The following is a 24,893-nucleotide window of genomic DNA, read 5'->3' on the forward strand; positions in this document are numbered from 1 at the left end:
CAGTCATCGCTTCACTTCTGAAGCGTCTGCAATGTTGTAGGCATGGTACATGCTATACAGAGACCAGCATCACCCTCTGTTGGCACTGCCCTCTGTCTCTAAAGATTTCCCTGTCGGCACTGCGTGCTGAAAGGGGTAAGAGCAGACCCGCCGTTCATGGCCACTGATTCGTTACAGTGCCGAGTCTCTTGTATACTTTCTCACATATGAAAGTGTTGCCTGATAGTCTAAAAAGAACTCGCCCATGTTCAATTTGTGTTGTCAAGAAACCCATCCTCTTGCTCTCTCTCTGCATGTACAGTCTTTGTCAAAAGTAACCAGGCTGCACGTTTTTCTTCTTAGTCATATATTAAAGCTATTATGCCAGCCCTCAAGCTCTAAATCTCTGTATGGTAAGAAGAACCCCTGCCGTCACCTTCAAAGAACTTTTTGATCTTTAGGGAAGCCGTGAGGGCTCTGTTATGCGAATGAGAAGCAAACCATGGATTCTGGTTACTTTTGACAAAGACTGTACATAAGAAGATAGACTTGAGGCAGTCAACCGAAGAGGTGGCCTCGTGGTAGAGAATCCGCCTAACATTCGAGAGGTGCTGGGTTCGATCACCGCTGCCGCCGGTAACCCATTGGTTTCTCTAATGGGTTGAGATGCCTCTTGGCATGTTGCTCAACCTTCTAAGGGGGTCATGCCTCGACAGGAGGCCATAGTTGCTCTGAGTACGGTTGCCTAACAGTATTGGGCGCCCCCTCGTCAACATGGACGGCATCATCATGGAGCGCCCGCAGCGACCATGGGACATACCTGTCGTGGGCGTTCTCAGTTCACCTAGCGGTAAAATAGCAATGAGCGAACCTCTCGGACAAGCGTTATACACTGACACGCCCGTAACCCCCTCAAGCCGCAGGAAGTGTTCACATACTATGAACTCTTTGTATTCCCGTTTTGCCTAAAATTTAAAGGATCAGCCGTCCCGATAGAAGCGGAAAATGCGGCGAAAGATCGAAAGAAACGCAAGAGCGGGTGAAGAAGAGATTAAAGGGACTCTTTTAAATGACACTTTATGATCACAGCGTGGCCGTCCTTAGAAAATCGTGCAATGCCATACTCACCAGGTAAAAAAAATTTCTATCTGCACCTTCTTACAGTTAGTAGGAGGATACCGAGTCCATTTACCACACTAGGGAAGTCAAAAGGGGACATGAACATTTTGTATAAAAATAAATTCACAAGAAGCACTCCTAGCGCTATTGTCTGCTGCTATTGTCTCAAATTGCTTAGGCGATACTTCAGCTTGTGAGCACAGCATTACAAGAGATGCATTACTTTTACAATGACAAGCCTAGAAAATTAATCAGTGGAGGTTCTCGCAGTGTCACAAAGGTATCAATAAAGAATTTATAGCGAAGTTGCACTGCCATGTAACTCCTGGAGGTGTTTAGTTTTTGTCGCTCAAAGCACAGGCAACTTTATGCAGATAAACGCAATGAGAATTATCGAAGGATATCAACTGAAAAATAGCGGTACAAAACTTTTGTGGGAGCTATCATCATGTAACTACACTGCCAGCCAAAAAGGTATGCATGTGGATGCCAGTCAAAATGGAGATAACAGTAATTCAAAAAGCCCGCAAGCAGACGTGTTTGACGCAAGAATGCTTACTCGGAAACGTCGATGACCTTCTGGTAGGGCACTTCTTCGGGATAAACGATCTCGTCGACGTGGTTTCTGTTGCAGAAGCAGTAGGCTGTGGACACGTGGACGAAAGCCTGCCGGGAGAAAGGGGTGGCGCTTGAGGTGGGCCGGGGGAAAAACCTTTGGCGTAGATATTGAAACCCAGAAAGCAGTCAACAAAGGCGACGCTAAGCTACACACTGCCAGTATAAAGGATTAGCTCGAAATTATATGTGCCGAGACCACAGGCGCTCCGCTCTCTTTTGAAGACCTCTCGAAGGAAGAGCGCAAATCTAGGCGCGAATTCTGCCCTTAAAATGTTTTCCCTTAAAGGCCTAAGCACGCTTTGAGTCAACTAAACCAAAAGAACGAAATGAAGTTGTCAGATTCGCATCTCGGTGCCTACGACGCTAAGCACGCTGTGCAGGCAGCGTCGGACAAGCTATTTGCAGAACTTCATTCTGCATTTCTACAACTTCAGCAAAGAGCCGTGTGCGCCGATTAGTCTTGTACAACCGTACACCGCTTTGAAATAAATAGGAAATACAGACAGAAGATAGTTTTTGTGGTTCGGGAGTGCAGAAAATGAATGCTGCTCTGAAAGAAAAAAAAAAGTGAGATCACGCGTGCGCTTGCGTGTGTGCGTTTGGGGGGGGGGGGGTGGAGGGGGCAGAGGAATCCAGTCTTGAACGTGTTCTGTACGACGCCAAGCTATTACTTAGTGAGAATTAACCAGCGCACTAGGGGCTCTGAATGCGCTGGAGGGGCCTAAGCTAGTAACGCATTTTTGAGCAGGTCACACTATGGCATAATACTCATTTCTGCCCTTTTAATTTCACACTATACTCCGTTTCATACACAGCAGGCAACGCTGCCAAAGCTAGCGCGCCTGTTCGCGCAGGTTAAGTCCGCGTGCAAAAAGTAGTTCGCCATACAACCAAAGCGAACACACGCATATTTCGTTGCGACAAATCATAAGTGTCGTGACTGGCACCTCCTGAACATCGTTTTACCTCTTGCCACAATTCCGTCCTGCGACTCGTCGAGATTTCGAAAAGCAACAAGTACACGTGGCGGTATGATACGCGGTTGGTAGAGCGAATCGCTTCTTCTCAATCCGCGCTCAAAAAGTAGTTCACACTCCGTGAAAATTATGGCCGGCGGGCCCGAACACTGAGCGCCTCACCGCTTCGACCGTGGTTTTCAATGCTACCAGATCGCTTCATACCACTCTTCGTATTCGTCCAAACAATGACCGGAGTTTCGAGAAGAACGAATGATACGTGGCGGAGTAATATGATTTCGCGGACGCACTACTTAGGCAACCTCCGCAGCGTTGTCTGCTATGTATGAAACGGAGTATAGAAACACTCCCACCTCCGACGGACATGCATTTTTTCATAATAGATGTCAGAGCTATTTGATTAAAAAAATGAGAGGGATGTCGTCAGCTGGCGTTAAACGCAGCACTTCAGCTTGGGGAACGTAAAGCCATGCGTCCAGTACTCACGGCTATGTTCTTGAGCTTATGGCACAGTTCCACGACTCTTCTTGTGCCCAGGACATTTATGTCTATGGCTTTCCTGCAAGAGAAACGTGGAGACGTGAAAAAAGACGTCACCCTTCAGTTGAAAAGAAGGCAACCAACGGCACCTAACAAGCTGCTTAGAAAAGTTATAGGAACACTAGTGCTGGAAACAACAGCTAGAATTATCGCTGGCTCTCGGTTTCAAGAGCAAACTTTTTTGTGAATCGAAATGCCCGAATTTGCTGGACATCTTACGCTGTACACACTTCAGCTGAGGATTTATGTGCTAAATTTGTGGTCGTTTGCCGGAGTGCATTTTGTACTTTTATTTTTGAAGTGCAAATACTGCAGCATCAGATTTCTTCTTTTCCATTGTTCCTTGCTTCCTTGCGTTAGTCATGGACGACAAGGCATGAATGACGATTGGGTAATATCGTGGAGATTGTCAAAGTTACTCAGTTTCAACATAACTATGGCGTCCTCAAAGTGGCGCTAATACTGACTGTTGCGTCGATCAGAGAAAATCGAAAAAAAAAAAATTCTCTTCGCCTAACCGCTTGCTTGTTCGGACTGAAATTCCGCACAAAAGAGAATTTGGCGGTCAGTTTCGTTCTGCGCTTCGTCTGCGGTGGGGTACTTGCCTGATTCGGTCAGAATTAATCGAAAATATCTGCAGTGTGCGGCGACTATTTCTCGACTATTTTATCAAAACTGGGCGCAGAAAACGCTTTTGCACGCAGCTGCACCCCTTCCCGCACCTTGCGCTTCTCCCATGAGTTTCTCCACAGCCCCCCTGCACGGTCAGAGTGCTCGTTCGTTTGGAGGGCGCATGATGGCGCTACCAGAGCATTAATGCGAAAGCTGACGCAACAGTCAATACCTATACACAATACAGTGAACATGAACATAAAGTGGCTGCGCAGACAACTGAATGGGGTTATTGCCGTTCAAGTACAATTGTCACCCTTGTCTTGTGTTTGTTTTATGTATACGAATTGTAGAGGCAGTCAAAATATATTCAAATTTTCCGGTTCACGATAACTGTCTGTGGATTAACAAAGATACAGTCGTGCATGCCCTAACCTGCGCAGTCAAGGACGGCATCAAGCATACTGATCGAGAAATGTTCACCTCAATGGCTCGTCGAAACGAACTGTTGCTGCTGAGTGGTAGACGATGGTGACGTTCTCTACAAGAGTGCCGAGGTCTTCCTCACTGAGTCCCAGCCCCGGTTCCAAGATGTCTCCGATCACTGGAACCACCTTACTGAGAGCCGAAGGGTTCTCCTCTTTAACCTTGCTGAAGACCTACAAACACGTGGTGAGAATGTCGCCGGTCAATGTGGCATGCGATCAGAGTGATAGTTCCAGTGGGGCGTTTTTTTCTCTCCATTCGACGTTTAGTTGTACCTGCGCTTTACATAAAGTAGCATGCCATGCGAAGTCATCGCCACATTTATTATTGTGCTATACAATGCTATTCAAAGCAACATTTATCACGGTAACGCGGCAGGACTGGTCTTGAAACCATCTGAGAGTTCCCCAAGAAAACAAGACAACGAGAGGACATTTCAAAATTATTTCCCCCCCCCCCTTTATTTTTTTTTCAGTGCAGCAAATGGGCTAGTTTATTTACGTCTAAGAAATTTGCCCTTATGAGGACGCAGGGCCGTAGAACACCCATAACTACACATGAACTTTTTCAGTCGGCAGAAGCTCTAGTAGCACCTAAATCGATGAAATATACGTCGAAAGTACACAAAAATCAATGCTGCGATATTCTGCGGCACGATTGGCGCACCACGAAGCCCCAGCCACAACTTTGTTGAAGCATGTCAATCCATTCGCGTGCACAATGCATGCAAACCCACAACTAAAGCAAGCGTTTGAGTTGGACACGTCTATTGGCGACAGTTTTAGCCTCGGTAGCTATGGAGTGCCGCACTAGAGAAGAAGCTTGGCATGTGGCTTACCGGACAGTCCAGCATCTCCCTGAGTCGCTGGTTAGGTTGAACGCCATCTTTGGCGCGCATAAGGACATATACATTCTTGAGGCCAACGCACGACCGGAGCAACTTCTCGATCAGGATCTGTATAAGCGCAGATAGAGAGGAAGTACTTTGTTAAGGTCGCATACCAAACTGAAAGAATATCAATGCGCAAAACTAACTTTATCGTTCAGCGCTAACTTGTACAACAGCATGTCCTACGGGGGTCCAGGCTGGCTGATGACTGATTTCTTGCGGCTCTCTTCAGCCTGATACGGCGCATGAGTGGTTTTCAGTAATATGGCTGGTTACAAATGTACACCTTTATCATAAGCGGTACGGTTGGCAGTTTTGTGAACGACTGGATGCCAGAACGATCGTGAGAATTCTGACCTCAGTCTCCAAGCTTCGAATTAACGAGAAATGAGCATGAAATTTGAAAGTTGCACTTTCTTACTAAAGAAGCTCTCGGTGAGGTAAACAGTGTGCTAGTATATCGCATAAAACGCATCGGATATCGTTGTTTCAAGATAGAGGTAGTTTCTAACTGCATACATAAACAGCAACGAGAAACCCCGTGACACCGTAACTTCTGGTACAACACTGGTTTTAATACAATAGTAATGGGAGAGCATCTTTCGGTTTTGGTACTGGCATGGAGCGTGGCAGTGCTAAACACATAAACACGTGCATTAAATGCAATTGTGGCACCAGCGTGATGCCCCAGATACGAGTCCTGCCCTGCCTGCTACCGGTTCGTGAAGTTTCATGCAGCACAAGAAAGGGTACAAGCACAGCTGAGTAAGAAATATCGCAAGCATAACCGCATCACCCATCTCTGACGAGCATACTGCCCCCGAGGCGATGGCTTATCCGAGCAGCCACGGCAGGCGTACAAAGACGACGTTAAGGCCCCTTGCGCGTGTGACGCGTTCATAGAGACCACTTTCGAGACGCTAAGAGAACCAGCTGAGCAGGAGCACAGTGCTTTGGGTGACGCCACTCCAATGAATTGACACAACCCGTTCACTATTCGGTGGAAGCGCCACAATAGACAGGAGGAGCTACACCTAACAGGGCGCTTTTCAGAGCTTATGTTGAACGCGCTTGCGAGAGGGCGGACGGGTTGAAGTGCGGATGGGAAAGCTCCAGTTTTAAAGTCACAAATCTGTCACGCAGGCAATGCTGGTTCTCAGAAGTGCCGACCGGTGCGACCTACTTCTGTGAGTAATCCAGCCAGGCTTGTTCACTGCAGCTCCGATGAAGTGATGCACAAAAGAAGCGTATTTTCCTCTGGTGCCTTCAAGGCGACCTACGCATGCGCACTGACGACACGCGGACGCCCGGTACTCTGGTAGCAGTAACGACAGCACGGTATGCTAAGGGTGGCTAATAAAGCGCAATGTTTAATGCACTTTTCCCCACTATCGCAATGCGGTATGATGGTGGTAAGTCATGTCTTTCGTGCTGTCTCCTTCACCTAACTTCATGCCCCAACTAGCCTGCCAAAAGGCCCTCTTGGAGCACAATACGCTGACCGTTCTGCAAACGGTGCGCACCCAACACAGAGCACCGGCGACTCACCTTGCCCAGGAAGCCAGTGCCGCCGGTGATGAAGACAGCCCTGTCGCGGAAGAAGTGCTCGATGGGCGAGTGGCCGGCCCCCCGATTGCTCGTCACACCGTTCATCAGGGCTCCTCGGACCTGCGAGGGCGCGGAAAGAGACACCGTCTACCCGCTGTCTTCAACTCGTTGGCTCCGCCGCTTCGGCGGAAACTCGCTGCGGCAGCGGTTGATAAAATTGGTTAAATTGGTAAATTGGTTTTTGGGGAAAGGAAATGGCGCAGTATCTGTCTCGAATATCTCGGCGGACACCTGAACCGCGCCGTAAGGGAAGGGAGGAAGGTGGGAGTGAAAGAAGAAAGCGAGAAAGAGGTGCTGTAGTGGAGGTCTCGGGAATAATTTTGACCGCATGGGGATCTTTAACGTGCACTGACATCACACAGCACACGGGCGCCTCTTGCGTTTCGCTTCCATCCAAACGGGGCCGCCGCGGTCGGGTTCGAACCCGGGTACTCCGGCTCGGTAGACGAGCGCCTTACCACTGAGCCACCGCGGCACAGAAACCATGCACGACCGATTCGATGAGCAACACCTGTCTGCTGGGTGTGCGCAACTGACCGGCAGAAACAGATATGCAGCTGTAGCTTGCTATGAGATAGGTAAAACAAAAAAAAATTACAGACCAATCCCTTCACTGCCTATGCCCTATGCTCCAGGTATGCATGTACTACGCTGCGCCGTGCTTTATCTTGTGCGCCGGTCACCGCGAAAGCGCTTCGACGGATGGACTAAAGCGTTAAATGCATTCCTGCATTATGGTGGCCATTGAGGACAAACTGAAGTTGGCCCGAATCAATAAAATACTTTTACAAGAAAAAAATGTATTAGCTGAGAAATGGTGAGGATACAAAATATTGGCATCACTCCCCATCGGTCATTTTCAGAAGCCAATTGTCGCGACGTCAAGGCAGCCTTTTGCGTGCGCATCATCTCAGGCAAGGCTACACAACCATTCACTTGCTGCCTTCCACGGTGACCACGGAGTCCTTTTCAGTCTTGATGACTCGTCATGATTTGGCGGGAAACGAATGTTCCATCTTTGAATCGAATTTTTTTTAACCATAAAATGCGTTTTATGCTGCTGAAGAAACGTCAACATAGCCAGAAAAAGAAACAACACACAGATTTGATCTTTAGTGTACAAAAATAGGATACGGCTGTGCTCAGCGCCCCTTTAAACTGTCGTAGGTAATGAAGCTAACTATACTGAAACGCGCTGAACACAAAAAAGGACCCTTCCCTCGGGAACTGTGCGACACAGCTTGTTTAAGGTCTGTGCCCCTGCAAGGAGACTATCGCATTTACCATGAAACACAAAGGGAACATTAGTCCACGAGCGCCACGACCTGCAACTCTGGAGATTGGACAGGTGCGTTTATGCGTTACGAATTACGTACGTGCCATTTGTAGCCATTATCGAATTCGTTTACCCGCACCATAACGTTTGGTTTGGTTTATGGGGTTTAACGTCCCAAAGCGACTAAGGCTATGAGAGACGCCGTAGTGGAGGGCTCCGGAAATTTCGACCACCTGGGGTTCTTTAACGTGCACTGACATCGCACAGCACACGGGCCTCTAGAATTTCTCCTCCAAAGAAATTCCAGCCGCCTCGGCCGGGATCGAACCCGCGTCTTTCGGGTCAGCAGCCGAGCACCATAACCGCTGAGCCACCGCGGCGGCCCATAACGTTTCGTTCACATAGATATTTGGTGATGAAGACATATTCAAAGCTGAAATCTTTTTTGACTGCTACAGGAACCCAACAAAACGATAGTAGTGACACTGAAACCTTGCTTTTATTAAGCGCAGTGATTCCGAATACTGCACCGAACACTTACCTCAACTTGGTAGGGGGCATAAGGCAGAGTAAAAACCTCAAGCACATGTTCTTTACGTATGGTACATGCGAAATTCAATGCTGAAACGACTGCAGCGGCACGCCATGTTGAGCAAAAAATAAGTGCTTGTTAAGCGTGAGGTGTAGAACATTAAGATAAGATAAGATAAGAAGTTTATTCAGACAGGTACAAATGTCTGGGAGAATGGCGAAAAGGCAGTGAGATGCCTGACAAAGCGCCATCCCCCCCCTCCCAGAAGTTGACACTTGTTCAGACAATGCAGTGCGAGCACCGGCACAGCACACAGAGGAAGATTCAAAGAGAACTATAACATCTTATTTAAAGAGCACATTATACATGTGAAAAGGCATTCTGAAAAAAAAAGGAAAACTTCTTTAACATGTTTCTTAAAACGGCAGAAAGCACAAGTCTAAAAAGTTAAAAGGCAAGCAAATATGCACAAACAGAGTTTTCATCACAAAAAAAACAAAAAAAAACGCTATCAGTCTAAGTTTGCAGTGACAGTAAATAATCAAGGAGAGTGTTCTTAAAAGCAATGGTTGCAGTATTCTCGTCTAACATTTGTCTGATAAAAGGATGTTTGTTTAAGAACTCTGGTATACAATAAGATAGTATTTTTTTTTCTTCTGCTTTTCTAATCAATTAGCTTTAAGCGATGACATGTTCAGTAATATTCTAAATTGATCAACACCACAAAATAAATAAATGATTTAAAAAAAAAATCCCCTGTGCCCCTTGGTTTCTGTGGCTGTTGGCTTCTTTCATATCAATAAGATAGTATTTGGGTACCGTAATTTGTTCGCAGCTTTGTTTTTCTGCACGCATTATTTCGTAAGTTGTGGGAGTGATTTTTCTCGAGGTATTGCTTGGAGAAGGTGGCAGGGTTGGTCTTCATGCTACTATATATTGTGAGGGCTAGTTTTTGATGCAGTATATTTCGAACGGTTAGGAGCTTATGTTTCCTGAATAGCGGTGCTGAATGACAGAGCCCGGATGTTCGCTCTATGAGCCTTAAAGCCCTTTTCTGTAGCACATGGATGCTGTCCAAGTTGGTTTTGGTTGTAGTTCCCCATACGAGCAAGAAGTAATGAATATGTGATTGAATTAATGAGTAGTAAAGTTGTATTAAAAGCCAGATTGGAATTAGTGGCCTTAACTTGCAAAGTAAGCCAATAGAACGCAATATTTTAGTGCGCACATGGTTTGTATGAACAGACCAATCAAAATTTTCGTGGAAATAAACTCCGAGAAATTTATGCGATAGAACTCGATCATTTATCAGATTGCCCAAGCTGCCACCCATAGAATATGAAGCCTAGTTGTCTATACTTGCGAACGAAACTTGCAAGAGACGAGGCCCTCAAAAAAGGTTACGAATGATCTATAGGACTGTGTGCGACAAAAAAAAAAAGAAACGAAGGACCACTCGATTTATATTCATAAAGGCCATTTGCCAAACGGCAATCACAGCGTCTTAGCAGCAGGCATTCCAGTTTTCAATCGGAAATTATTTATGTTGAAAATTTGCTCTAGTCTTCGCATTTGAGATGGTAGATGAAAAGTACCTGCGAGTCTAAACTTCTCTGCATTCCTTGCCCAAGTAACAGGGTGGCGATAATCACTTTGTTGCATAGGAAAACACTCTGGACTTGTAGGAAAAGTTGGTTGGTTGGTTCATGGGGTCTAACGTCCCAAAGCGACTAAGGCTATGAGAGACGCCGTAGTGTAGGGCTCCGGAAATTTCGACCACCTGGGGTTCTTTAACGTGCACTGACATCGCACAGTACATGGGCATCTAGAATTTCTCCTCCAAAGAAATCCAGCCGCCGCGGCCAGGATCGAACCCGCGTCTTTCGGGTCAGCAGTCGAGCACCATAACCATTGAGCCACCGCGGCGGCGGTAGGAAAAGTGCGCTCCGGAAGAAGACACAAAGGCGACAATTCTCGCCTCTGCGACCTGTGCCGCAACCAGCTTGTGCACAGACTCGTCGCAACCTATCAGGCCACTAAGCGCATCATCGGCTCTCAAAAGGAGTAGATAATCGCTTCGGCAGGTATCGCAGTGCCAGCATAGTCAACGTCACGAGAGGACTTGTCCCAATTGCCAGTAGTGAAGGAGTGAACAATGAATACGGCATGGAAAACAAATACAAAAACTTAAACAACGAGCAGAAAGACGAGGTGAGAGGAAAACTGAGCAAGCCGGAGGTTGCACCTGCTTTTCCTTCAAACCACGGTGTTTGCGGTCGCAGGAAAGCTTACACAGGTTACCCACCTAGCGCAAAGACGTCAAGAGCACTCAAGGCTGGCGGAAAAGCTCAGGAGGTTTTTAAACCGTGCGCTCTTGTGAACAAAGTTTGTCAGAAACCTACTCTGCCCACACGTGAAGCTCAGGCAAACTTATTTCGTGTACTGGAAACATTATCGATTACAGTGCTTGTATCTGACACTTCAACCCAGTGAATGAACTCCTCTGGAGAGACACGGTCAAGCATTCTAAGCGACGCCAGTTTACAATTCGCGGCAGACAGCTCCTATATCTGAACTTGGCATCGGCTCAGACGGCGGCTTTGGCGCCACGCAGTCTGGCGTGTGCGCGCCTCGAGGCCAGCCCCAAGTGCCCGCAGGCTGTCGGCAATTGTGTCGCGCAATACCTCGGGCTTGACCGGCGCGCCGATAGCGTTGGAAAAGAGTTGGCAAAGGGCTTAGTAGCTTCACCTCGACACATTGCGAACTGACGAATGTTCGCTGCGCATTCTGCCAGGTTGGCCGCTAATCTTACAAAATAATATATGTATTCTTTTGCACAGTATACTACTCCACGCCTCACTTCTCCGTCTACCATGGGGGAGCTTTCGGTAACAAGAAATCAAAGCGTAGCGCAGCTGATATTGCACAAAAATGGTCATGCTGTCCCCAAACAAAGAAATAAACTTCCTCAACCGGTTGCCATTAAGTACAAGCCAGCGCAAACCTTAAATCAACAGGCTTTGAAGGCGAAAAAAAATAAGTACGTGGCAACACCCTCCAATCGAGACAACACAAAAGAGTGCCTCTTTAGTAAGCGTATACACAAAACCGCACTGGCGAACGCGCTACCCGCGGTGCATGTGCGGCTGCCTTCTATCAGCCTCTATCTACAGTGTCTCGAACGCGCAATACGCTGAGAAGTGGCTGCAGTGACGATGCCGATAATCTGTGCGTGGCGGGTGCACCGCGTGAAATGCTGCGTTGACGAGTGTCCACTTTTTGTGGAAAGTTTTAGCAAACGCTAGATGCGTAGCTGCGATATGAACGGGTACCGTTAGTTTACAGTAAACAGGGGATTCTGCTATTTCTGCATTAGAGCTGCGAATGTCTTATGGGCAGTATTAGCTCCGAGGAAAACCATTTACAGAGGGGAAGAATTGTGCGCGCGAACACTCATACTTATGGAGAAAATATGGGTGTAATGCGCATGCAGTGTTTGCGCTTTCATGCTGCTGCTACTTGTACGTACCGGCGCGATGCAAACGCATGCCTGTCACGAACCGGAGGTGCCTCCTCAGGACAAGACGAACTACAACACTGTGAGCAACGTGCCGACGTATAGCAGACAAGTGCGACGGCACGAGAAGCGTAATTTGTAGCTACGTAGGACGAGGTGAGGCCGCCGAGCAGCAGACGGGCGGCACAAAGAACTAGCGCGGCGTGCTGGCCAAGTAGCGAAGATGCCGGTGAACATCAACAACGGAGTCTCGCTTGGAAGGCTAATGTATAGCGCCGACAGCTGGTCTGAAATGCAAAGCGGCGGCACTCTGCCGGAAAGGCGAGGCACCAGTGTCCCGAGAGGCGAAGGAGGAAGACTTTAGTTTGCGCATGCAGAGTCACAGAAAGCGGCGAAAGAATCCCGACATACTCGTCAAAGGGCGGCTTCCGGCGGGTTTCGTCCTGAGTTCAGAGACGATTCGCTTTGGGATTGTATGCGGTGTGTGTGACGGTTCTGGTTCGCTAGATATGTGGGATGCCTGAATCCGCGGGCTCGGTGAACGACTCTGATGGTGCGGTTTCAACAAGGGACAAGAATGGGAGGCTTTAAGAACCGGACAACGCACCACGTTGAACTTCCAGATACCCATACTTGTAAGCAGGTGTGAAGTTTGTTGCGTTGGACCGTCGTTACACATCCTACACCGTCGTTACAAACCCTTATACCATCGTTACAATCAAAAGAGAGGAATAATACGTGGGCACATCATCATGCAGGGCGCGTCCACTCATCTTCTGAATGATCTCCGATTGGCCGTGCATGTCTTGCGCCCACCTGACTCAGCCTCTGCGGTCTTATTCAAGGGAGTGTATAGTTTCTTTCCAGAGAAGGACAGCGCGGGAATTGACGCGTAAGGCAATCATTGTGCCTGCGCACAATGAACTTTATTGATTGATTTATTTATTTATTTCATAATACTGCAGGCCACTGCTTGGCCCAAGCAGGAGTGAACTTACATTGTTACAGAACAAAAAAATAAAACTATTCAATATTAGCAGCACAGGGATACCAAAGAATAAACTTATACAATATTAGCAGCACACGGATACAAAACATTCATATAAGCAATATTAGCAGGTAAGTAGACGATTTAACGCATCAGAAAAATTTTGCGAGGACAAAACAGATTCCGGTAACGAATTCCAATCTTGCACTGTTCTAGGGAAAAAACTATTTAAAACTGTTAGTTTTGGCGAAAAGGGGAGTAAGTGAATGTTCATGAACGTTCCGAGTCCTCACTAGAGGACGCTTAATGCACTCCGGAAGCTTCAGTTTATTTTTACCTGTTAAACTATTAAACAAGAATACCAATCCATTAATCTTTCGGCGGATTTCTAGTGTAGGAATGTTATTTGACATCATTAACTGCGAGGGAGAGTCTTCTCTTTTGTATTTTCCGTATATAAACCTAACCGCTTTCCTATTGACGTTTTCAATACCATTATGTCCCTTTTCGTGTACGGGTCCCACACGACAAGCATATTGAAGTAAAGACCGCACACAAGTGCGGTCTTTACTACCTTGGCCTTTAAGGTAGTGTGTTTCGCCGCTGTGCACCTGCGTGAGGGAACACACGAGTCTGCCGTGTCGTCTACTTCTACGCTGCCGGTGTACGCGTAGATATCGTCCCTGGCGTTTATGACAATACAGCGTCTCTGTATACGCAGTAGTAGCAGCAGCTGGGGGCTCGCACCAACTCTCACCGCAATGCGTGGAACAAAAGGCGATACGGGGTGTGCTTATTAAGCTCCAAATCTCGAATGCAAAATGCGTAGGCGACTCTCCATTTCTGAAGGCATCACGTGCAGTGTGGGTCAGCCGCTAATCTTATTGATGCCAACACTAAGAACAAAACGCGGCATCGATCGCGAAGGGGGACAGATAAACAACTTTAGATAGCAAACCGCACTCAAAGCGCTACATTCAGAAACCGCAACGGCTAACGCCAAGCCATCGCTTAAACGTCGAACGACTTGAGGCTCCGTCCTCGTCCACTCCTTGTGAACATGACTACTGAGTTGTGCGCTAGTACTCCGTTCCTAGCTGCATATTCACTTACCAGTAGAGTAGCTTTTTAGAGGACCCTGAATGATGAAAAACGAACTTTGCAGACAAAGTCTCGAAAGGCAACGTGGTCAGTGGTGCCGAACAAATGGGAAAGGAGCGGGCAGTGCAACAGGCGGCGGCTAAGATACCCTTCGATGCTAGTCCCGGTAGCGAAATCCGACACGCTTTCAGAGGCACGTCAACTACAGGCACCACACCACACCACACTGGCTCGTCTCCTTCGAACGCAGGCACAAGTCGCGCTCCGTGCGGCGACCACTCCTGCTCTGGTACGGCGCCTGACCTGACGGGCGAGTTAAAGAAATGTCGGTCTTGGCGGAAAAGTGGGGAATTCCTGGCCTTGTGCGACATAGCGGGCACCTTTCCTGGAAGCCGCCCATTGTGATATCTCGCTCCTAGAATTCTTTCGACGCGCATAGGAGGGTCCCCCGACGCAAGAGGTCAGCTGGTGGAGGCCATCATGCTGTCTCTGCCCCGTAATGTTTCGCCAGAAGACTTTGCCCTTGATTAAGCATTGTCCCACTTGGCTTCCAAAGCCTTTATTCATCTTCTCTCGGTAGTTACCAGCTGTACACGGGCCATTCGAATTAATGGCTCTCCTTGCAGTCATTTGTGAAAAGCTTTGTACCTGACGAGATGGGCGAGAATTTCTGGCACCAACAGGTTACGTCACTCGGTACGTGCATGGTGACGTCTTGTGCTGTCTGCGCGCGGAAAAGATTGCCGCTCACGCACGCAACGCAGTCCAGTGGGAGGTAGCCTTTGTTAACGCAACTGAACTGCTCATTCAAAGGAAAGAGCATTTATACGCAGTGCTCCGCCAGTTTAGTGTGAACGACCTGCTTAAAAATTGTACAACATGAACTGGTGGGCGAGTTGGTCTGACATATCTAGTGAAGCAGCACTACGGCACAGAGCCAAAGGGGAGAAAGGGACGAACACAGCGCTGAACTGACAACAAATGTTTATTCCGGATGCTAACAGCATGTATATACTCTTTTGCACCTTAGAAAAAACAAAGAAACAGAGAACAGCAGAAAGTATCAATCCCAGTCACTTTGAGTATGCAGCTGTATCGCGTGTACATCGATCATTTGAAATCAGGAAGTTGTGCTCTTTCATCGAGATGACAACGGAAGGAGTGCTGATACAATACGCACCCAGCTTCATGATCTCAGATGCCTCAATAATCTCTCGTGTAAGCTTATCCTTGTGTTGGTAACTACTTGGCTGTTTTTGAATTCTGGGTAACATGAACAGTTACGACAGTGAATACCTATGTGGCGGGCCGCGTTCTTGACATTGTTTGCATGCTCTTTAAGTCTTTCAGTCCCGTTGACGTGTGGTGGTTCATACATCGGCCAAACTGGCCGGTGTCTAAATGACAGCGCGTTCTTAACATTGTTTGCATGCGCTTTAAGTCTTTCAGTCCCGTTGACGTGTGGTGGTTCATACATCGGCCAAACTGGCCGGTGTCTAAATGACACCGCGTTCTTAACATTGTTTGCATGCTCTTTAAGTCTTTCAGTCCCGTTGACGTGTGGTGGTTCATACATCGGCCAAACTAGCCGGTGTCTAAATGAAAGACTTAAAGAGCATGCAAACAATGTTAAGAACGCGGCCCGCCACATAGGTATTCACTGTCGTGACTGTTCATGTTACCCAGAATTCAAAAACAGCCAAGTAGTTACCAAACACAAGGATAAGCTGAGATCATGAAGCCGGGTGCGGATTGTATCAGCACTCCTTCCGTTGCCATCTCGATGAAAGAGCACAACTTCCTGATTTCAAATGATCGATGTACACGCGATACAGCTGCATACTCAAAGTGACTGGGATTGATACTTTCTGCTGTTCTCTGTTTCTTTGTTTTTTCTAAGGTGCAAAAGAGTAGATATATGCTGTTAGCATCCGGAATAAACATTTGTTGTCAGTTCAGCGCCGTGTTCGTCCCTTTCTCCCCTTTGACTGTGTGCCGTAGCGCTGCTTCACTAGATAGATCTGCTTAAAAAGTCTACATTCTTCATTTTTCTCTCCTACTGCTCTGGCACAAGGTAAACCTCACCAAAAACAGGCGTTTCTTCGGAGGCAATGGGGGTCGTTACCCGTCGGGCAACAAGTGTGTTCACCTACGAATCGTGACCATTGCTCTTCCGAAAGCTGCCGCATCCTTTCGCACGGCATCAGAAGTAGCAACTACCCAACGCCAGGCAATGAAGACTCATTTTCACGGTAAGTTTGTAACGAAAAAAAAAAAAGATGGCGATAAAAGTTGGATATATTAGAGACGCATGCACTTCCATAAAGATTATATACATGCATAGCGAATTACACGCTTCGTTAAAGGAAATATATTTATTTGACTCGACGTTTCGATCGAAGGACCGATCTTTTTCAAGATCTCGTAAAAAGGATCGTCGAGTCAAAAAAATGTTTGCTTTTACTCTTAAGCAGTCAAGCACTTCATGCTCCCGCAATATATATAATCTCCGGACACGAAATTCGAGGTCTTGGCTTCGGATCCCACCGGCCGCATCGTTGTTTTTCTTCTGCTGTATAATGCATTTCTTTAAGCGAAAAATTAATCACAGTATTATTCTGCCATTGATCAACACCACAAATTTAAATGCTTCTTGGTTTCGGTGGCTGCTGGCTTCCTTCACATGTATGTCAAACGAGCCCCTCATTTCGAATTCCCTTGTCCGAATGTCCGTTAAACGTTTTGACCTGTCCATACAGGTTGCATTCGTTGCTAACCTGTGTTTGTTAAGTTTTCGCAGGCTGATACCCGCGTACCATTTGTTTACTTCTCTTGCTCATCAGTCACACGCTGAGAGGCAAAACAAATATTATGGGAAATTATTTCTTTACGTGCTCATTGCCTGTCATTTCGTGCTTACGTCACGCTTTAGTTACATTGGTAGTAACCTTTTGCTTATGCTTTGAAGTGGAAACGTTTAGCTCAGTCCGACTACATTCGGTTTGGTTTATTGGGGTTTAACGTCCCAAAGCGACGCAGGCTATGAGGGACGCCGTTGTGAAGCGCTCCGGAAATTTCGACCTCATGGGGTTCTTGGACGTGCACTGACATCGCACAGTACACGGGCCTCTAGAATTTCGCCTCCGTCGAAATTCGACCGCCACGGCCGGGATCGAACCACATTTATCTGGCACCTACGCATAAGCACTGCATGATTAGGTGCGGCACCGATTGCACTAGGAATTTAGCGGCAATAAACACGGCTATCGTTTTTATTAAGGTTCTCATTTATCTTAGGCCTGAACTCTGTTTCATCATCTGTAGCTGCTGTTCCTTGGCTCACTGCAAGCGAGTGACGTCTATATTTCGTTACGGCTCCCTTCCTGTAGGACGGCCGCAGATTTGAAACCATCTTCGTGTTCGCTGCCCAGGAATGGCGTGCGCAGCAACCATAGCCCGTGCCGTCGCCGTCCCCTTCGACTCGCTCGCTCTCCGCTGATTTACGACCACCGCTCGTCCCGGCGTATGCTCGGTGTGCTCTTTTTCCGTGTCAGCAGCGGCTGCCTTTCTTTGCGCACAGCAAACGCGGTGGAGCCAAAGTGTACGACCGTGGCGGAAAACTCGCGCCCGCTCCTCTTTGCCCGCACGGTCGGGATTCGTCAGCCGGCGGCGACTTCCGCGCGCTCAGTCGCGGCACACACTCGAGACTTGAAAACTGGCGCGCACGGCGAAACGGGGCCGTCGTGTGAGCAGGTTCTTGCCCGAGTGCCGCGCTCGAACTGGAGTGCATACTGATATGCGCACGCGCATAGAAGATATACTTGTAATCGGGGCTGAGCAAAAAAAAAAAACAATGAAAAGCGATGCAGATGATAAAGGGAGACGTCCCTTTTCTTTTTAATTTTTTTTCTCAGCCCGGTTCACAAGTGAGAAGTGATGCAGATGAAGCGAGAACCCGCCGCGGTGATTCAGTGGTTAAGGCGCTCGTCTACCAACCCGGAGTACCCGGGTTCGAACCCGACCGCGGCGGCTCCGTTTCGATGGAGGCGGAACGCAAAAGGCGCCCGTGTGCAGTGCTATGTCAGTGCACGTTCAAGATCCCCAGAGACCTCCACTGCGGCACCTCTTTCTCCCTTTCTTTCACTACCACCTTCCTCCCCTTCCTTTACGGCGCGGTTCAGGTGTCCACCGATATATATGAGACAGATACTGCGCCTTTTTCCTTTCCCCACAAACCAATTTTATGAAGCGAGAAGAGCTGAACTCTTTCAGGCACTTTGTACACAGTTGTGCCAACCCCAGACTCAATGCTTTTCCTGACAGTGCGTTGCACCTAGCGGTGATTTTACGATTTAAGATGAATTTCTTAAGTTGAAATTCTTGTGGCAAAAATTTCGTTTTTTTTTGCGCCATATAGCAAACGCAGTAAATAAAATTGCACAGAACAGTGAGCTGGCACGTCGTCCCCCATTTTTATGCAGACAGATTTTGTCGCCAATGATCTCACCGATTGTTTTTGCTCACTGTCGAACGCAATATGCATCTTCACAAGTTATTCAACGATCACTCGGGTCAAGCACGTATTCATTGGTGGGCGGCTGCCATTGCGGCTAGCATTGCGGCTGGCATGGGGTATCGGTTGATTATTGTGGAATCATCTGCGTTCATGTAGCTCACTTTCAGTCTGACAGTCAAGAACAGCCCCCAACAAAATTGCGAGTACCTGCTGTCAGTGTGAACTTGCGAACATGGCATCTTCTGGCCTGTTCGAAAAAAAGAAATAAAATGCCGCTCACGCCCGCAATATCTGAAACCGCCATGCATGACGGAAGACAACAGTCGCCGAAACCAAGTGGATGATTTTTTTCTTTAATATTTACTGTTCAACAATGCGAGATTACGAGGTAGTGATTATAAATATAACTGATTAGAAAACAGACGAACAACAACCACATACCGCCGCTGGGATACAAAGCCATGTCCTCTGAATTTCGTGTCCGGTGCTCTAGCAACTAAACCACGGCGACGGTTGTCCGAACCGCTTTCGCGGATGCTTACGTCTGGTGTAACGGAACCTTGAGAGTGCTCAACAGCGCCACCCTCGTTCATAGCGGCGGAAGTAGCGCGTCCTGTATTACCGCGAGTTCCACGTGAAACGTGATGGAAAAGATGAGGGCGGAAGCTGTGCGATAGCCCTCTTATGCTACCCATGGCATCCCGACTGCCAGAATCGCCATAAAGTAGACCCTTCGGTGATGAAGGTGGGATGATGTAGGCAGCACTGAGGAAAGTATGAGGGCGGCATTGTCCTCAACATTGTCTCCTTGCAGTCGTCTCGACTCACGCCCTTCACTGTCCCCCAAAATTTGGACTTCATGAAGAGAGCTACATAATTGGGAGGGGAAGTGGAACTGGAGAAATGCCAAGACTCGTCAGATTTCTTCTGTTCAGCCAGTAGCGATCAAGTTACCGCGTCGCTTGCTAAGCACGTTTTAAACGTTTAGAATGCATCCATAGGATGTTTGCTTCTATAGACATCATCAGAACCGCTCTCTTGAAACCCCGGCAAAACTGAGGCGCGTTGGTCTTGTGAGGAAATGTTCTGTTAGATTCAGCATTCGCCCTGTGTGCCCCTCTGTCTTCTCTCTTTAAATGCGCTTTAAATACAAACACCCAAACGGTGCACTTGAAGAGGAGCGAGCTAAAGCTGGCATCGGCACTGTAGGAAGGCTCCCGCACTAGACCGTTTCAGTCGTCAGCAATACGGCTCCCAGCAGGCGAGCGGGGAACCCCGCCTCGAAGACTGAGTCAGTGCGGAACGACGTACGGTGCTCCCTATTTGCCACAGCCAGCCGCGCATATCACAAAATCGGCAAGCGTGCTACCTGATCACAGTCACCGGCGGCCAGACGCTCGTGTCGCCGACGACAATACAAGGCAGTGGACAAAAGACGGACGATTGTTGAGCAACGGGAAGCCATAGTCTTTGTTTCCAGCGTCACTTTCTCCCCTGCCCTTGAGCAGGAATAAAGATGAGGGCGGGTTTCCACCTTCGCGCCGTAGTTGCATCAAGGCCACCGCCGCGCGCCGTGATGAAACCGGCGATGCAGGGCGTCAAAGGATGCACGTACACCCGTCACGACGACGCGATCCGGGTTTTGTTCTGCACCCGTAATAAGATTTGACTAAATTCGCGCCTCGGTGTAGGCAATGGAGCAACGATAGGAGGGAGGCAACCTCGTCACTAACAGTACATTGAGCACATGGACAAACATTAGATTGAGGCACAAAAATGGATAAGAAAATGAGCCTCTCCCGCACCACAGAAGTATCGCGGGTATAAAGCCAATGGTAATATAAAAGATTTGGCCCGTAGGCAATTTAGATTTTGCCACCCGGAAGGTTGAAAAAAATACGTGTGGGAACTCTACTCAAGCGATCCATGGCCTGAGGAGGGGGGTCGGGCAGACTTCCCTGCTCTCCCATGGGAAGTAGAGGGCTGGGATGGAATATGGGAATAGGATGTGGGAAATGTGGTTGTAGTTATGGGAAATATGTTGGATTGGGGACCGCAAGATTTTTCAGAATTTTGATCCTTTTTCGGGACTCCGTAGAGGCCGAGCACTCAAATTTCCACCGATAGTGCGGCCCTCCGCCTCCAAGCGCACTTCCATACCAAAGCGAACGTGGGAGGGCATGAGCAGGCCGCCCAGTCGGATTTCCCCCCAGCACTTGGACACCATGAATGCGGCCTATGTGCTGAAGCGAGGCTGCTTATTGCGAAATCTACGCCACGGATGCCGCCTCACCGAACGGGGTGTTCGCCACGTAGCCAGGATGGCCGAATGAAGCAACGGGGGGGGGGGGGGAGGGGGGGCACTGAGGGCAACGGACTTACAGAATGGGGCGCTTGACTGGAGAGAACTTTACGTAATCAAGCAAAATTTTAGAACGAATTCATTTTCACAGCCCATGCATCGCCAGCAGTAAACACCATGTGTCGGGAATGAGCTTGGGATTAAGATGAAGAGTGGAATGTCGACTGGGGATATCAAAGCTAACGCGTTACCGAGTCGACTGCGTCCATTTTTTTTCTTCTTTCCCGTTCTCATCAACTGTAAACTCTTTTTCAACACGGCTTCTGAGCTACTCTTGATATCTGGCCATCTCCACTATTACGGAAAGTTCCATCATGTGATAAGAGTGGTACAAACGTAGTGATAGCGCGGCACAGGGACCAATGGCCGATGAATAAGAGCTTTCAATGTTTCGCTAACTGCAATCTGCCCGCAGATTACCTGACGAAAAAATAAAGGACGAAGGGCCACTTCAAGCCATACCATGCAGGGCACCATCTCTAAGGGCGCCTACGTGCCTTGCCCTGGCCGCGTGAGCATCAGCCAGGTAGCATTGGGCCCACTTCTCCCTCTTCATGATCTGGACGCCTGTATCCTGCTATTACATAAAGTGCGCCCATCGTTTCCACTCGGCACATCTTAGAGCTACCATCGCTCGCTTTGCAATTTCAACCGAAAGGTGTGACCTGTCGTGAATGAGTGCTGAGACGCGTATAACTTCTGACGTGACCACGTTCCTTGCCTGCGACGCACAGCGCCCACGTACCTCCTGAATGCAGGCATGCGGGGTATAAATGTGCTAACATAGGAGACTCCTTGCATGCAGAATACTGAATGAGGGCAAAACTTTGGGAGTAGCTGCGATCCAGCAAACTGAGCCCACTGCCTGGCAGTGGGTCAAAGATCAGCAGCTTTGACTTGTTCCGCAAGCGCCGAAAACGATTCTTTTCAAAAACTGGAGCTGAATGTGTGAGAGGAACCCAGGAATAAACTTCAGCCAGGAATAAACTTAGTGGATTGTGCAAACGTGTAAATGAGGATGGAAGCAAAAAAGGCTGCCAGAAGAAGCATAAGCGGAAGTTTTTCCACGGTCGTGTTAGTGCCGTTTACAAGATCCCGACCTCTTGTGGCAGTTTCTACATCGGTGAGAGGGGACGCTGCATAAACGATCGACTACGTGAACACACAAAAGATATAAAGAACACGTCACGCAGAAACCATCTTGCATTGCTTTGTGCAAAGTGTGAAGATTGTGAGGCGCATCTCAATCGGACCACGATCATCGCCCGTTATAAAGATGGGACCACGAGGTTCATTTCGGAGGCCTGCCATATTAAAAAGGTAGGTAACACCTGTATCAGCAGCCCATCGATAAATCTACCTAAGGAACATGCGTATCTTAATCAGCCACGTGCCTATTTTCAGTTCGGTTATGTGGTCGTGCGGTATCTTTTTCTCGTGCTTTTCTTGTGTTTTTACTCATGCCATTCCATTTATATGCTGCCTCACCTGTAGCAATAAACCATTCGGTTGTTAGTCAGCGCTGGTGTTTTTCCCTCTCTTGTCTCGTCTTCCGTTGCGCTGTTTTATCCAATTCTTCAAACATGTACCAACCAGCCCGTACTTAGCCTCTTCTGGAACCCCACATGTCTGTATTCTATGAAGTGGTGCCATATTTCTTGCTTATGCGCTGGTGGTTCATCCACGCTGACAGTATTTCGACCAGTCAGTGTATTCCTTATAGCCTTTGCGCTCGGTGAACGGCTTGCGATAGGCCTCGGCCGAGGTCCGCGCACTGGCGTTCATCGTTCCGCTTTCGACAGGCACCGCTACGCGCGGCTTTCCGCTGGCCACACAATCGCCGGTCGAACGCGGACAGTTCCTCCAGCGCCACTTTCCGACGTCGCCAGTGGCTCCCTCGGCGAAGTTGTACTGCAGCCAACGAGGGAGTTCGCGGCGCTGAAATGCCGTCGAGCGGCTTTCTGCCAGTGGATAAACTTGGAGGCCACCTTTCTCACAGCCAGTCATGACTTGCACTTCGTGCAAGTAGCTCTATCAAGAAAAGAAATTTATTTCTTGAATGAACCACACGGAAGATGAAAGCAAGATAATTTTGACAAGGAAACAAAAAGCGCGGGTTTTCCAATAAAATTTTTAGTTGACAGTTCAGCTTCGTCCACGTTCTGCGTGTTTCTTTCTGCGTCCGCATTTTGTAGTCCCTGCTGTACCCACCCAGAAGTATATGAACCAACTAGCTCAGTTTTCTACTCCTTTAAGAGAAAGCGAGTTTCGGATGAGAGTAAGTCTCGAAACTGCGACTGTGAACCAACTAGGACCACGATGAAGTCTTGAGCAAGCCGAAATGACAAGCAAAGGAACTCTTTGTTTAGGTAACTGCCGATTTCAAGTTTGGTATTACTTTTAGAGCGACTCCAAATCAATTCCGCAGGAATTTAACCACTTTCTTTTTCGTTAGCCTCCGAAGTCAAGAATAAACTGAAAACAAACCGGCCGTGGCGTAAAGGGCGAACTCTCCCAGCAGAGAGGTCCCTGGAGCTGTTGGAGCCCAGCTACCTGCCGCTTATTTTAAATCCATGCAACGCGCTTGTTACAGCACGTACGTAAAGATAGCCAGCACGCACAAGGTCGAGCTGGTCTTCTCTGCTCGAAGAAAGAAAATTGAAGCCGTTCTGCTAGATGGTAAACCGCATCCAAATGCAAGGCGGTCGCGGTTCTGGTGGCCGACAGCATAAGGAGCCGTTTGTGCGTTGTCAAATGGGCATTCCTCTGTTTTGCGGCGCCAGTTATGTTAGAAAAGCTGGCCGTTGCTTAAATGTTATGTGCCAGGAGCATCCATGAAACCTGAGATGCATTAGCGCGCCAGGTATGCTTGCAGATCACTGCGAAAATTGCTCGTGTTCTGGCAACGTGTAAAAGAGTTGGCGGGGAGATCATAAGGGCGTTCATTATCGCCAACACCGGTGAAGGTTATATCAGCACGCATTCAATAGCGCTAACGCCAGATGAGATGGCACTCGTAGGTAAACAGCTCGAACAGCTAATAATCGCAAAAGTAATACGTATTCTCAGTGCTGGCACGCATATCCTTTAATGCACCCTTCTTTTGAAATAAAATATCAGTTCGTATTGCGCTGTACGTATACAGTCGCTGTCTCGTTTCGTCCATGTAAGCGCACTCAGCGCAATCCAGCTACCGTCGAAAGACCAGCCCAGTTAAAACCGTCACGACGCCCTCAGGAAACGCCTTCAGATGCGGCCACTGCTGTGGCCATCGTCGAACGATTTCGATCTCCAGAGGGATCAAGACAGTCCGGTGCACAGCATGACGATTGTTTCTCGGCACGAGTCTAAGCTGGAACCGTGCAGTGAACACATTCATGCAGAATGATACTGAGAAAAACAAATCCGCGAAGACCACAGCGGTTTCTTTTTTTTTGCAATCTCCCCGGAACCGCACTGCATGGACCGGAAACTATGTAGGGACGCCCCCAAATGGCTTAAGGATAATTTTTTCCCTGCCCGTGTATAACGGGTTACGCAGAAGGAACAGCAAAGAGATGCAAACACACTTCGCGAGCTACGCGTGTCCTTTACGGGCTGCAGCGCAGCTGTGCGCCCAAGGCCGGTCGCCGTCTGCCCCCAGCGAAGATTGCGTCCGGCGCGGCCCTGTTCCCGGCGGGTTTCTCGGCCAGCGGAAAAAGTGGCACGCCGCCCGATGCGGGCCACGGTGACGCAATGGCGAACACGTGGGCCGCCTTCGGTCTAGTTAGCCG

The 24,893-nt window shown here is 48.3% G+C and overlaps 1 protein-coding gene across 4 annotated transcripts in view; it reads right to left on the bottom strand.

Annotated features, from left to right (window-relative positions):
- The window catches only part of LOC149367715 (putative fatty acyl-CoA reductase CG5065), a 42,285-nt gene that overhangs the window by 11,983 nt on the left and 5,409 nt on the right, over positions 1 to 24,893 (bottom strand). For 3 of the 4 annotated variants that reach the window (XM_089567400.1, XM_089567397.1, XM_089567399.1), the window contains exons 2-6: positions 6,769 to 6,888; positions 5,170 to 5,286; positions 4,329 to 4,504; positions 3,180 to 3,252; positions 1,658 to 1,764 (exon numbers count right to left, since the gene is read on the bottom strand). In XM_089567400.1, the coding sequence (XP_089423526.1) occupies positions 1,658 to 1,764; positions 3,180 to 3,252; positions 4,329 to 4,504; positions 5,170 to 5,286; positions 6,769 to 6,873 (578 nt within the window). In that variant the 5' untranslated portion in view covers positions 6,874 to 6,888. Of the gene's footprint in view, positions 1 to 1,657; positions 1,765 to 3,179; positions 3,253 to 4,328; positions 4,505 to 5,169; positions 5,287 to 6,768; positions 6,889 to 14,254; positions 14,495 to 24,893 lie in introns of those variants that run through there. The other variant, XM_089567398.1, reaches the window with a different exon arrangement.

The sequence above is a fragment of the Amblyomma mixtum genome, chromosome 1 (assembly GCF_055824585.1).
Source record: "Amblyomma mixtum isolate Tamu chromosome 1, ASM5582458v1, whole genome shotgun sequence".
Lineage (NCBI taxonomy): Eukaryota > Metazoa > Arthropoda > Arachnida > Ixodida > Ixodidae > Amblyomma > Amblyomma mixtum.